Source organism: Oncorhynchus masou, chromosome 23 (genome assembly GCF_036934945.1).
Source record: "Oncorhynchus masou masou isolate Uvic2021 chromosome 23, UVic_Omas_1.1, whole genome shotgun sequence".
NCBI classification, from domain to species: Eukaryota; Metazoa; Chordata; class Actinopteri; order Salmoniformes; family Salmonidae; genus Oncorhynchus; species Oncorhynchus masou.
Window position 1 is genome coordinate 14,184,466 of NC_088234.1, and position 14,172 is coordinate 14,198,637.

Sequence of the window (14,172 nt, forward strand, 5' to 3'; positions counted from 1 at the left end):
CAATGTGTTACAGCCTGAATTCAAAAATGGATTTACATTTAAAAAGAAATCTGAGCCACCTCTACACAACACCCCATAATGACAAAGTGAAAACATGTTTTTTTTAGAAATGTTTTCAAATCTAAATTACATAAGCATTCAAAGGTGCTTCTTAAATACTTTGTAGAAGCATCTTTGGCATCGATTACAACAGAGAGTCTTTCTGAGTTTTCCACACCTGGATTGTGCAACATTTGCCCATTATTCTTGATTTTTTTTTTTTTGAGCTCTGTCAAATTGGTTGGTGATCATTGCTAGGTTGTCATAACAAAAGGGCTTGAATACTTTATTGACTCAAGACATTTCAGTGTGTGTTTGTGCACATGTGAGAGTGTGTGTGTGTGTGTGTAGCAGGCAGCCACAATACTCCGATTGTACTAAACAAGGCCTGCAGCAGTAAACATTCCTGACTTCCTCATCAGCCATCTCCAAGTGCAGCAGAACGTTGTCAAGGGAATCACACATGAACGGACACACACTCCTCACTGGGTCAATGTAAGAACGTCCTATGACCTCGTTTCCATTAAAGATGTTCATTCACATAGCCTGTTGGTAAGGAATCAGGATATGAAAACATTCAATCTGAAGATATGATGATTAATATATAACCACTGCCTGTAAAGTGAGTTTATTTATTCATACTTTCAGCACAAGTTGGTATCGTAAACTACTTATGAACAACTCATAACACCTTTATAAAGGGGACATTAATGTAAAGTGTTACCAACGTGTCGGTTATAGTAGAAGACCGCAAGAATACAGCAACAGATTCAAATCAGACATTTGCTTACATTTTACCAGCTGAAAAATAATGTATTTCTTTCAACTGACCATTTCTGACCAAAATGTGATCTTTCTTTCAACCTATAACTGACCAAATAACATTCACAGTTGGTTAGGGGAATGGTTCCGAACCGACAGCATTGGACACAGCTACTCGTATATACAGAAATGATTTCTATTCTAACAGATTTAAAAGGCCATAAAAGCAATGTAACAATTGAAACATCTATTATGCTAAAACTTGTCTTACCAATGATCGCTTGCATTTGGAGTAAGTGATTCTCAAGTAACAGCTAGTATGCTTTGACAAAGACATTTAGATGATACAAAACACATATATAACAATAAAAATCAAGTGTTTGGTTTCACTGGGACTTTCAGTCCTAAATGCATCTGGACTCCAGAGTTCTGTGGAGATTTCCCAAACAAGGTTCAGTCGGTCTATCGTTTCCCCATCAAGGTTCCAACAAACAAACACAGTTTTTCTGTTTGTTGATCGTCTTCACCTTGGATCTGAATGGTTAAAAAGTCACCCTTTAGGCATAGATCTAGGATCCTATTTTACCCTCCCAAATCCTATCATCAACCATTAGGGGGAGAAACGAACAACTGACCCTAGATCAATGTTTAGGGGCAACTATCAGTGTCTAGGTCTCTCAACAAGCGTGTTTGTTTGGTGGTCCATATACTTTTATCAGTCTCCCGGATTCCACACCACAGTTGCCATGGTTACTGCCCGATGACGTCGTCGGGCCCGGTGTTGAACAGCAGATTATTACTATGTTTTTAAATCTTGAATACACTGGTGGTCATTTTCGTCATGATTACTGCATAATGACATCAGGCTGGATGTTGAAGAGTAGGTCGTCGTTGCCCCTCCTGACCTCCAACAGCAGAGTCGTCTCCTCTGTGAGCGCCCCCTGTAGGTCAGCAGTGGTCAGCAGCGGACGGCCGTTCAGCTTCACGATGATGTCGCCGTCTCTGATTCCACCTCTGTGTGGAGAAAAGGGATTTCAAAATATATATATATTGACATGGTCTGTGGGTATTGCAAAGCATTGCGTTTTTTAAATACAAATAATAATGTTCATTTATCGTGGCTTATTCATGAACGTTATTATAAAATGTAACTAAATCTTTTAAGCCAATCGATGGTCATGGTATTGCAGTATAGACCACCTACTTCTGTGCAGGAGAGTGAGGCACCACTTCATGAACGTAGATCCCACTAGTGACCTCTGGGAAGTCTGGGTTCTGCTGCTTCAGCTCCTCAACCAGGCTACACAGGACAGACAGGCAGACACACACAGTAAAGTTAGTTTTGGAAATAGTACCCTTTTCTGTATTTATTGTAGGCTATAGAGATGTAATATATAATATGTAATATATAGTTTAACACACGTTTTAGTATTATGATTACGTGTTACCAAGACTTACGCTGAAGTGATGGTGAGCATCCTTATTCCAATAAACCGCTTCTTCAGTGATCTCACTTCTGTAAAAAAAAGTTATTTACTCATCTGTTCTATTCTACTTCCCTTTACTGTTAAAATGTGATCATACTGTCATGGTTCCACCTGTCAACAGAGGGCGGCAGAGACCGTCCTAGAGACATTAACGACACTCAGGTGTGTCCAATTTATTCATTATGATGTCCCTGTTAAAAGAGGTGTGTTTTCTGTTGTCCTTTGCAGAAAATGGAATTGTTTCCTGAGTGAGGTTGTTTCCTGAGTGAGTGTTTGTTGTTTTATTCAAGTGTACTGTGATCCTTCCGTCACCGGTTCTCAGTGAAGTATTATGTTTATCCTGAACCACTGATTCCTCGTCTGGTCTCTTCTCTGCACCTGGGTCCAACCTTGCCACGTTACACATGCTGCTGCCTGTGTGTCTTTACTGTATGGTGACGGGCCAATGATTTGTTAAGGAAGGGGAGGGGTGGGCCTACCTTTGCTCTGCTTGTCCAATGATTTGTTAAGGAAGGGGAGGGGTGGGCCTACCTTTGCTCTGCTTGTCCAATGATTTGTTAAGGAAGGGGAGGGGTGGGCCTACCTTTGCTCTGCTTGTCCAATGATTTGTTAAGGAAGGGGAGGGGTGGGCCTACCTTTGCTCGACTTGTCCAATGATTTGTTAAGGAAGGGGAGGGGTGGGCCTACCTTTGCTCTGCTTGTCCATTGATTCGTTGAGGAATCGTGTAATCCTATCAGAGGGGATGGCGAAGGAAATCCCAGCAGCCACCTTGAGAGTGTTGATGCCGATCACCTCTCCATCCTGGTGGCAGTCAGACAGATAATGTAACATTGTGTTATGAATAGAAACTGGATTACTACGGTTACCGATCACCTCACCATCCTGGTGGCAGTCAGACAGATAATGTAACATTGTGTTATGAATAGAAACTGGATTGCTACGGTTACCAATCACCTCACCATCCTGGTGGGATCCTATACAGGGGTCTTTAAGATGTCAGCACTGGGCTGGCTTCATTTAATTACATAGAATATTAGAATGGGAATCCTGGCAACGTGACTCACAAGATCAGTGAACGTTTTTTTACTAGCGTATTATATTTCTATGGCAACGGCTTCTTCTCAAGATTATCACATTGAAGGTTATGACTAATGTTATGGGCGCGGATGTAACTCTTACCAAGTTAACGAGAGGTCCACCTGAATTTCCATACTGAGAAAAGATGGAAACAATGATTATTAAAACAACCAATGGGATGTGTCTCTGTGTGTATGATCATGGATGTCCTCTAAATGTCACAGACAGCTAGACAGCCGATGAATTGGTTATAAGTGGAGTGTGCTGTAGTTACCCTTTAAATAAAGTTTAGATAACTTTAATAGAATGTCTCACGTTAATGATGGCGTCAGTCTGTACATAGCCCATGTCAGAGTCTCTGATGCCCAGCTCTTTGCCGTCCCTCTGGGCCGTGCTCACGATCCCCGTGGTAACCGTGTTCTGGAGCGCAAAGGGGCTGCCGATCGCAACCACAAACTCACCGGGTCGAAGGTCGGCCGAGTGGCCTAGCAACAGCACCGAGAGCTTTTTCTAAAGGGAGAAAAGAGAGAGGAAGGGGGCGATGGTGGGAGGGGAGGGCGAGAGAGGGTGGGGGGAGGGGGGGGGCGATGGTGGGAGGGGAGGGCGAGAGAGGGTGGGGGAGGGGAGTGCGAGGGGAGGGTGGGGGAGGGGGGGGCAATGGTGGGAGGGGAGTGCGAGGGAGGGGGGCGAGAGAGGGGGGGCGAGAGAGGGTGGGTGGAGGGGGAGAGAGAGGGTAGGGGATAGGGAGGGGGAGAGAAAGGGTCAGGGAGAGAAAGGATGGGGGAGAGAGAGAGCGAGGGAGGGTGAGGGTGGGGGAGAGAAAGGATGGGAGAGAGAGAGAGGGAGGGGAGAGAGAGAGAGGGGTGGGGGAGGGGGGGAGAGAGGGTGGGGGGGGGGGGGGAGAGAGGGGGGGGGAGAGAGAGGGTGGGAAAGTGTCGGGAGAGGAAGGGTGGGGGAGAGAGAGAGAGAGAGAAAGGGTAGAGAGAGAGAGAGTGGGGGAGGGTGGGGGAGAGAAAGGGTGGGGGGAGAGAAAGGGTGGGGGAGAGAGAGGGTGGGAAAGGGTCGGGGAGAGGAAGGGTGGGGGAGAGGGAGAGAGAGAGGGTGGGAAAGGGAGAAAGAGTAGACAAAGGGGGAAGATGGAAAAGGAAAGGAGGAGAGAGAGAGAGAGAGAAGAGTTAAGTAAAAACATATGCTCACAGACGGATGGTGTAGGAGAGCAAAGGAGAGAGGGACTTGTGTAGGAAATCTTTAAAAGGAAACTTCATTTTTCAACTTCATATTCATCATGTCCATGTTGTGTTAGACTGGATTTAAAAATGGATTAAATTGAGATTGTGTCATTAAACCCCTTTGTTATGGCTAAATAAGTTCAGGAGTAAGAATTTGCTTAACAAATCACATAAGTTGCATGGACTTACGCAATTGTTGAATGACTACCTCATCTCTGTACCTCACACATATCTGTAAGGCCCCTCAGTCGAGCAGTGAATTTTCAAACACAGATTCAACCACAAAGACCAGGGATGTTTTACAATGTCTCACAAAGAAGGGCACCTATTGGTAGATGGGTAAAACATAAATAAATCAGACATGGAATACTCCTTTGAGCATGGTGAAGTTATTAATTACACTTTGGATGGTATATCAATACACCCGATCTCTTGCCGGAGAGGAAGGAAACCGCTCAGGGATTTCACTATGAGGCCAATGGTGACTGGAGAAAACTGAGGATGAATCAACAACATTGTAGTTACTCCACAATTCCAACCTAATTGAGTGAAAAGAAGGAAGCCTGAACAGAATAAAAATATCCGACAACATGCATCCTGTTTGCAACAAGTCACTAAAGTAATACTGAAAAACATGTGGCACAGAAATGAACTGTTTTCTCCTGAATACAAAGCCTTATGTTTGGGGCAAATCCAATACAACATTACTGAGTACCACTCTGCATATTTTCAAGCATAGCGGTGGCTTCATCATGCAACCAGCACTATCATTTATATTTAGCAACTCCAGTGTATAATTTGGCCTTGTGTTTTAGGTAATTTGTCCTGCTGAAAGGTGAATTCATCTCCCAGTGTCTGGTGGAAAGCAGACTGAACCAGGTTTTCCTCTAGGATTTTGCCTGTGCTTAGCTTCATTCTGTTTATTTTTTTTATCCTGAAAAACATGAACCTGAATGTATAACCACCATAGTATTTGGACTGTTCCATTGTAAAAAGTCCAAATGTCTTTAGGATACAGTGTTAGTCTTCCACTAACCACAAATATTGGAGTCCACAGACATATTGTTCACAAAGAATTATCAGGTAGAACAAACAACCAGCAGGAGTCCAGACCTCCATGGGGAAGGATTTTAATATTTTTGATATAAATCAACCATTCAATAATACAGTGGTATAACTCATATATAATCCACTTCTCTCACCAGTGAGTTGACTTTTATGGTGGCGATGTCGGACTTCTTGTCGATGTCCTTGATGGTCGCCTCGTAGATGTCACCACTGTGCATCTGAACCTTGAGCTGCTGATGACCTGACATAGGCGTGGTGCTGGACACGACGTGGGCATTGGTCACTATCAGGCCCGTCTCTGACATCACAAAGCCTGACCCGCTAGACAGAGGGACGTTCCGGCCGAACAGAGGGTGTCTGGGGGCAAGAGGTCAAAAGAGGTACACATAGAGCTAGGAATATAGAATTTCTAATGACAAGAAGAGAGTTTACTGTGTCATGTGAAGTGCTATTGCCTATGATGAGAGATGACATACGATCTACACTGTTGTGATGAAGTTACTACTAAGTTACTACGTTATATGGGATCATTTTGGTTCAACCATCATGTGCCCTTTCTTCAACATGAGTAAGACACATACTGACACAACACCCAGTTGGGAATCCAATTTAAATATTGAAACAATGTTGCAAATGTCGGAGAGACAAACAGCAAGGTTTTTACAAATCTCCGCTGTTGAAAACTAAATGTTATTCTAAAAAGAAATGTGAGATAATGTCTAGATGCTTTTGATAGTGAAGATCAAGTTTATAAATTACTTGGCTGGGCTGATAAGACAGTGGATTGCCCAGTCAAATGGAACACAGTAAATAGGAATTTTAACGTCAGATTTGGCCGGTGGTAACTGGTGGAATAGACACCAGCTGGGATGCGCTTTAAACCAATCAGCATGCAGGATGAGACACACCCGTTGTATAATGCAGTACAAACACATGTGTCTGCCTACACAAACACACTCAGCGTACCTGAGGAAGAGTTCGATGTGGACCACAGCCGGAGCGATCTTCTCCACCACGTCAGCTATGAAGTTAAACTTATACCTGGGACTTGTGGGGTGTGAAGTACCTATACTAGCGGGAAGAATTACTCATGTTAATAATATAATCCAGTCACTCCTTCACACCATCACCACTCAAACATCATATCTTCTAGCTGTTATCTGTGAGCTGCAGCCTCATGTGCAGAAAACGGTAGGCTTCAAAGTGGTAACAGTAAGGGCCCAGAGTGGTCCCTAGTTAGGTCATGTGATCAGGACAACAACATCAACAGTATCGGAACAGCAGCAACACATATCGGAGGTCAACAAGTGCAGGTTCCTCTGTGAAGCCCGACACTACTTTATTCTTCCATCCACCCCTTCCTAAATGAAACTTCAGCACTTTGGTCTAAAAGCAGCTGGGAGGTTGTGCCGGGCTGCAGTCTTTCAGGGCCATGAAAGAGCCTTGGTGGCGTGTGTGGCGTGCAGCCGTTAACAAACGTTAATTACAGCGAGTTATTTCCGCTACATGGCAGCCGCACCACCGGCTAGCGTTTTGTTCTCCTCAGCTGACTGCGGTTTCCAGTGTGTGTGTCAGTGTGTGTGTGTCAGTGTGTGACCTCCTTGGCTTATACATGTATACAAAATCAGGCTACACAGCTGAGTTTAGAGTACAAACAGTCAGCAAACATACACTCTGTCCTGAAACTAGCCTGTGGCGTACCAGTGACCTCAATATCAACTCCCAGATTTTCCAGTTACTCTTATTCATCACATGCAGTTATACTAGGGCCAGGAGTTTTTCCTGACTGGGGGATCGTCATCATGAAAAACACTATCACTAACCAGGGCCCAGAGTTCCTAGTCAGATCACATGGTCAGGGAAAAACATCTGACTCTAGATTTTAGAACTATTCTCATTCTAACCATTTGCAAATCCAATTTTTGGCTATGGTCATCCTCGTAATCATTGACAAACCGTTGGCTAAGGGAGTCTAGAATTAAACATCCAAGCGAAGTGGAATTTCAGAAGAACATATTTCAGCACTAGGCTACAAATTGGTCCTCTACGGTTGGCTAACCAAGCATTAGAAAAACCAAACCAGTGGATGGCACAATCTTGGCAGTAACTGTGGAAAAGCCAACTCTGCTATTAGTCTAGCCTGGTTTCCCAGATTTGTTTTACTGTCTTGCCAACTCATATGGTTATTGGCAACACGGCACAAACAAATCTGGGAACCAGGCTGCTATTATCCTGTGTGGTGGCCAATAATGATACTGTACATCTACCTCGTACCTTTCTGTGGGATAGAAGAACATATTGTAATTCCAGTGTTTATGTGCACACATGCATGTGTACATACTGTAGATGCAATGCTAAGGTAAGGGTTTGAGAGGAGTCTGGGAAATGTGGGTTTGGAATGAAGAACAGTTTGAAGATACTAATCATGTACTTAGACTGAAGGCCAGCCCATCCTAATGATAATGGGGAGATCATTTTTAGCTTTAGGCCGATGTGGTAGCTGGTCCATCTGAAATAACTCAAGGATGACTTGAGGGCAAACAAGTAAGTTGAAGGGGTTCACATGCTGATATAACATTAGACTGAGTGGGATAGGCTGTAGACTGAGAAATGAGAGGCAATGGAGATGTGAGAATAGAAACTAAAATGTAAACAGTGATAATCTTCTATTCCTAACTCAACGGGGAATGATCAGTTTAGTTAGGGAAGCTTTGAGTAATTGGCCAATTTGTCAGGAGATTAAGATAAAACGCCACCATCCATAATAATCTGCCTGTGTGAGGTCTCTACAAAGCCTTGATTCTAATTGGCTTATGGATGATTTGGACCAATGAACAGATTAGAATACAAATCTCATCATCAGTCATCTGTATCCCTCGTATTAAACTCCATATAGTTATGGGTTCAAATACTATTTGAAATCTTTCCAATATCTTAAACATTTGCTCTGCTCTCCCTGGAGTGCCCGATGGGCAAGGTTTGCAGTTTTGGGACTATTCGATTGGTTCTATTGCACCAGGCAAGCTCAATCAAGCCCAGATTACATAGTTGAAATTATTTCAAATAGTAGTTGAACCCATGTATGGAGATTAGAACAATTCAATGGCAGTCAGTCACATGCTTTTAAGCCCCTGACACAGAATAATTACCTCTGATCAAAGTCAATACAAATTGGATATGCCATAGCTTTCTGTGTCTGCATGGGACTTCCTGCTTTGTGTAAAATCTCTGAGGGGACACAAGCCAACTGTTTCCCTCATTAGTGAGAAAGTACTGTATTATTCGGGCCAGGTCAACCTGAGACGTCATACACTGAGTTGTTTTGAAAAGGGAATTGATGGACAAATTCAATACGGTTTGATTAGTTCTGTGTAAAAGACCTGCAGGATATCTCTACCATATCACAATGGAGCCCCCTCAGTTTGCATGGGCTCTGTTGTCTATATTACACAGTACAACTTGGTTGATGTCGCCTGCAGTAAAGCGTGTTACCCACCATCCAAAAAGGAACTCTTTAGGCCGGAGATGGTATGAAGTCATGTTTTGATTCTAGAATGTCCCCCAGGAACTATTTGTAATGTGCTACATTATTTTTTATAAAAAATAAATACATTCAGAATGGAATGGGAGCCAAGGTAACTGCCACCCCTGGGCAGGAAAATGCCTATAAATGGACACAGGAAATGCAAATAAAAGCTAGACAGGAAAATAAACATTGAACTCTGACAAGTGAAGTAATTCATTCAGTGGCTGGTGATTAGTTTTAATCATGTGAGACTAATCTATAGGAAGTCTGTCTGGGTGTAATGATGGAGATTCCCCAAGCCACAGATCAGCTTTCTCTCCCCCAACCCTAACCTAAACCATTAGGAGGGAAAACCACAAAACTGGCCTCAGATCAGTGTCTATGGGAAACATTTGTCCTTTTGCAATGAGGGACATAAAGGACTTGTAGGGGTTGACTTTAGGGGTTAACTTTAACGATCCAGTCACCCAGACAGTCTGCTGGCTACCCGTTCTGACAAAGGAGGGGTTGAAGGGTTGTTCATGCTCTTCCACTAGCCTACTTACAGTAAACTGTTCCTATATAGCGCACTACTTTTGAGCACAGCCCTATGGGGCCAAACCAAATCTCAGCCTTGAGTACGTAAAAAAAAAAGGTGCACTATATAGAAGAGGATGTCATTTTGGATGAACCCTGGAACTGCACTATGCAAACATCACCCATATCAATTCATCATCTACATTGCATAAAGTACATCAAAGTAAGTGTGTGTGTGCAAATCAAATCTGATTTGTCACATGCGCCGGAATACAAAAGTTGTAGACTTTTCCGTGAAATGCTTACTTACAAGCCCTTAACCAACAATGTAGTTCAAGAAATAGAGTTAAGATGATATTTACTAACTAATAATAAATAAATAAATAACAATACCGAGGCTATATACAGGGGTACCGGTACCGAGTCAATGTGCGCGGATGAATACCGGTACCGAGTCAATGTGCGCGGGTGCAGGTTAGTCGAAGTAATTTGTAAATGTAGTTAGGGGTAAAGTGACCATGCATATATAATAAACATCGAGTTTCTGCTAATATTGAATTGTATGTTGCAACTGTTTGTTGTTGTTGATTTAGTTTATTTTTAGACACAAATGACGTACCTTTGTTTTGGTTGATTTTGCATGGTCCCTTCTGGACCGAGTTGATGGCTGGCAGACCCTGTTGCAGAGCCTTCCTACTCTGCGCCTTAAGCTGACACACGTTCCCATATGTATTGCCATCACTGCCGCAGACTTTATGCACTAATTTACACTGGCAGAACCCCTTGGCGAGACGCTTGCCGGCCGGGTGCTTGCAGTCGAGTCCATCACCGCAGGGAAGATCGTCTTTGCGCCCGCATGGTTCGCCTTCGCCCTGGGCGCATACCAGGCAGCAGTTGCATCGGTCTGGAACGTACCCCATCGGGCAGCTGGGGCTGGGGCAAGTGCTCACATCGCAGCGCTCCGTGCACTTCTGTTTGGGCTCAGCACGGACGAAGTCATCCACGCAGAAGAGAACGGTGGCAAACAGAAGGACCTGCATTGTTGGCGATTTGGTAAAAGTTACACCTATAAAATAAAAATAATGTAAAGTATTTACATGAAGGTCATGTTCGCCACAAAACGGTTACTAGTAATTTGGGAAGATTGAACGACGCGCAACGTCTTTATGCATCACTTTCACGGGACTGTTGACACAAATTTACGCTTGCAGGACAGACATTGGTGTCTTCTTACGACTGAAACGTTCTTCACTCATATGCATATCCTGATTCAGATTAAACGGGTAACTTTATCCCAAAGGAGTGGAAATTCATCACAAAGATCGATGCAGTGTTTACAACTAGCTGTACGTTATTTGTAATGATCCCGGTGACGCCGAGTCTCCATTGAAGTGAGTGTCAGTGCAGCAGTGCAGTGGCTTTTCTTTTGTCAGGTTTTTTGGAAGATCCCATATCATTCGTTCGCATCTGGCCTGGCTCTGCCCCTCCGAAGCGCATAGCTGAGCAAGAGGCCTCTGATAATAAAAACGCGCCCCCAGGAGGCGGAGAGTAACTGACTTCATTGACACACACACACCTCATAACCATTGAGTTTTCATCACATCGAGCATGGACGTTGTCATCATACCTTGTGATGAATAACTTGAAAATGAACTTTGTCTGTACCTTGCCACGGTCAAGGCCAAAGCATAATTAATCACAATACTCACTGAGCAATATTATGCAGGTTACCGTTTTTCGTCATGAATCTTGTTCTGGAGGCTGCTCTGCAGAGTGGTCACTAGCTGGCACAGCCACAAAATCATAAAATCGGATAAAACCAAAAAGCATATCTTTGTTTTCATACATTTCTTTTTACACTATAGCCAATTTTTATTTTGCAGCTAGCCCATGTATCGGATACCACTCAGTCTGACTCCAGTGCAAGATTCATGACAATAAACGTGTCAAAATATGTGTCAAAATATTGACGTAAATAATTGGGTCTCTGTCTGTAAACATGGGCGTGGATGCACTCAGTATGTGAGTTGTCGCGTGGCAATTTGTTTTTTTCCTTTTCAAAATATGAAGTCATCCATTCGTCTGGATGTGAGCAAGTGCACTATACATCCTAAATGGCACCCTATTCTCTACACAATGCACTAGTGCACTATAAATGGAATCGGGTGCACTAATAAGTTGGCATTTGGGACGGAAACACATGTTTTTATAAGCACCCCTTTTAAGGACAATTTAAGATGACCAGCCGGTAGAAACATAATGGTGGTTGTTTTTCGCACATACTCTCTCTCCAAGAGGAATGGGCATCAGGCTAGAGCCTAATAAATGTTTGTTTAGGTAGAGAAGAGAGGAAATGGCACACTATCCCCTATATAGTGTACTAGGTTTGACCAGTGCCTGTAAGGAATAGCGTTCCATTTGGGACAGAACCATATGTGTTTCACCAACCGCGAGTATGTTTATTTGAAAGCTTAACGTCAATCACTCCTGGCACTTTTCGGAAACACTGGACCCCTTGTTCCAGTCACCAACTGAGCTGACCGTTAATGGGGGAAGCAGTACTTGGTGATATTTTCACGATTCCTAAGCATACTTTATATGTGTTATTCTTGGGATAAAAAAAAATGAATTGTTGCTGAAGTTGTAAGACCCAGAATTACTCTCTCTTTGTCCGTAACTTTTTCAATAGTCAGAGCTTTCCAGGCATGCTTTATGTACAGAACTTCAGCACAGCATGTGGTTCATTTGGAAAGTGTTTGGTGCATACAGTGAGCTGCAAAAGTATTGGGACAGCTACACTTTTTGTGGTTGTTTTGGCTCTGTACTCCAGCACATTGGATTACATCAAGCTTGTGACTCTACAAACCTGTTGGATGCATTTTTGTTTGTTCTGGTTGTGTTTCAGATTATAAAAATGAATGGTAAATAATGTATTGTGTCATTTCGGAGTCACTTTTATTGTAAATGAGAATAGAATATGTTTCTAAACACTCCTACATTAATGCGGATGCTACGATGATTACGGATTGTCATGAATGAACAGTGAATAATGATCAGTGAGAAAGTTACAGACCTACAAATATCATATCCCCAAGACATGCTAACCTCTCTCAATTTTTTTTTTTTGGGGGGGGGAATAATATTTATGCCTTTTCAAATAAAACATATGATATTCTTATTTACAATAAAAGTCACTCCAAAATGACACAATACATTATTTACCATTCATTTCTATTGGGCACAAAATAATCTGAAACACAACCAAAACAAACAGCAAATGCATCAAACAAATTAAAGTCACAAGCTTGATATAATCATTGGTTGCCATGAATATGGGACCAAATACTACAGTTTTGACTACTTTATTAAATAACTGTGGTCTGATGAGTCAACATTTTAGCTATATGCAAAGTGCTATGTCTGGAGAACCAGGCACAGCTCATTACCCATCTAACACCATCCCTACAGTGAAACATGGAGGTGGCAGCATCATACTATGGGGATACTTTTCAGCGGCAAGGACTGGGAGAATGGTAAGGACTGGGAGAATGGTAAGGACAGAGAGAACAATGAATGGCAAATACATGCAAATCCATGATGAGAACCTGCTTCAGAGTGCAAACAACCTTAGACTGGGGCCAAGATTTATGTTCCAACAGGACAATGACCCCAAGCATACAGCCAAAGCAATGCAGGAATGGCTTCAGAACAAGAATGTGAAAGTCCTTGAGTGGCCCAGCCAAAGCCCAGGCTTGAATCCCATTGAACATCTGTGGAAAGACTTGAAGATTGCTGTTCACCACTGCTCCACATCTAACTTAAGAGTTTGAGGAAATCTGAAGGGAAGAATGGGAGAACATCCCCTACACATCCCCATACCCAACACGACTCAAAGCTGTAAACACAGCCAAAGGTGCTTCTACAAAGTATTGACTCAGGGGTGTGAATACTTATGTAAATGAGATCTCATTTTCAATAAATTTGCAAACATTTCTAAAAACATGTTTTCGCTGTCATTATGGGGTATTGTGTGAGGGTGAGAAAAGGGTGAGAAAAGTCAAGAGGTATGAATACATTCAGAAGGCACTGTAGCTACCTTAAGATTGATGTAGTAACTGCAACTCGCTGTGGATAAGAACTTCTTCTAAAATGTAAATGTCGGTAGGATAACTAGAAGTTATAAGTATGGCCCAGAGTTTTTCCCTTGTCAAGGGGGCACACGGTGGCCTCAGTCAGTGGCAATTTTAGCATGTAAATCTTGGTGGAGAAAATCCCCCAAATTCTTTGGGGATGCATGCCAGCAAAGCCACAACACAATACATGAATTGCACTATAACGGTGACCACAAACTGTTCGGGCCTACATAAAGCTCCCAACAACAGAGTCCCAACAGCAGTCCCAACACCTTACCACTATTACACCTGGCTATCAGCGGAGCCTTGTTGGGCAGCGAAACAGTTCATTCAG

General features: G+C 42.9%; 1 protein-coding gene across 2 annotated transcripts; it reads right to left on the reverse strand.

The window, feature by feature from the left end:
* Positions 1 to 622: 622 nt before the first annotated feature.
* On the reverse strand, positions 623 to 11,198 carry LOC135510359 (serine protease HTRA3-like). Of its 2 annotated transcripts, none has more exons than XM_064931215.1 (9): positions 10,325 to 11,198; positions 6,630 to 6,729; positions 5,798 to 6,020; positions 3,682 to 3,876; positions 3,469 to 3,501; positions 2,976 to 3,090; positions 2,260 to 2,317; positions 2,006 to 2,101; positions 623 to 1,815 (listed from the first exon to the last, which is right to left on the reverse strand). In XM_064931215.1, the coding sequence occupies exons 1-9, from the start codon at positions 10,743 to 10,745 to the stop codon at positions 1,647 to 1,649; spliced, it is 1,410 nt and encodes a 469-aa protein (XP_064787287.1). In that variant the 5' UTR covers positions 10,746 to 11,198; the 3' UTR covers positions 623 to 1,646. The 2 variants fall into 2 exon arrangements, with proteins under 2 accessions (XP_064787287.1, XP_064787288.1); XM_064931216.1 differs by having other exon boundaries at positions 624 to 1,815; positions 6,630 to 6,734; positions 10,325 to 10,443.
* Positions 11,199 to 14,172: the final 2,974 nt, after the last annotated feature.

Bases quoted from the DNA above. Each gene is read 5' to 3' on its own strand.
- LOC135510359 (XM_064931215.1), bottom strand. From the start codon at position 10,745: ATGCAGGTCCTTCTGTTTGCCACCGTTCTCTTCTGCGTGGATGACTTC. The intron at 6,021-6,629 runs GTACGCTGAGTG...TCTTGCCCCCAG, and splicing joins CACATCGAACTCTTCCTCAG to ACACCCTCTGTTCGGCCGGA. The intron at 2,102-2,259 runs GTAAGTCTTGGT...TGTCCTGTGTAG, and splicing joins ATGCTCACCATCACTTCAGC to CCTGGTTGAGGAGCTGAAGC.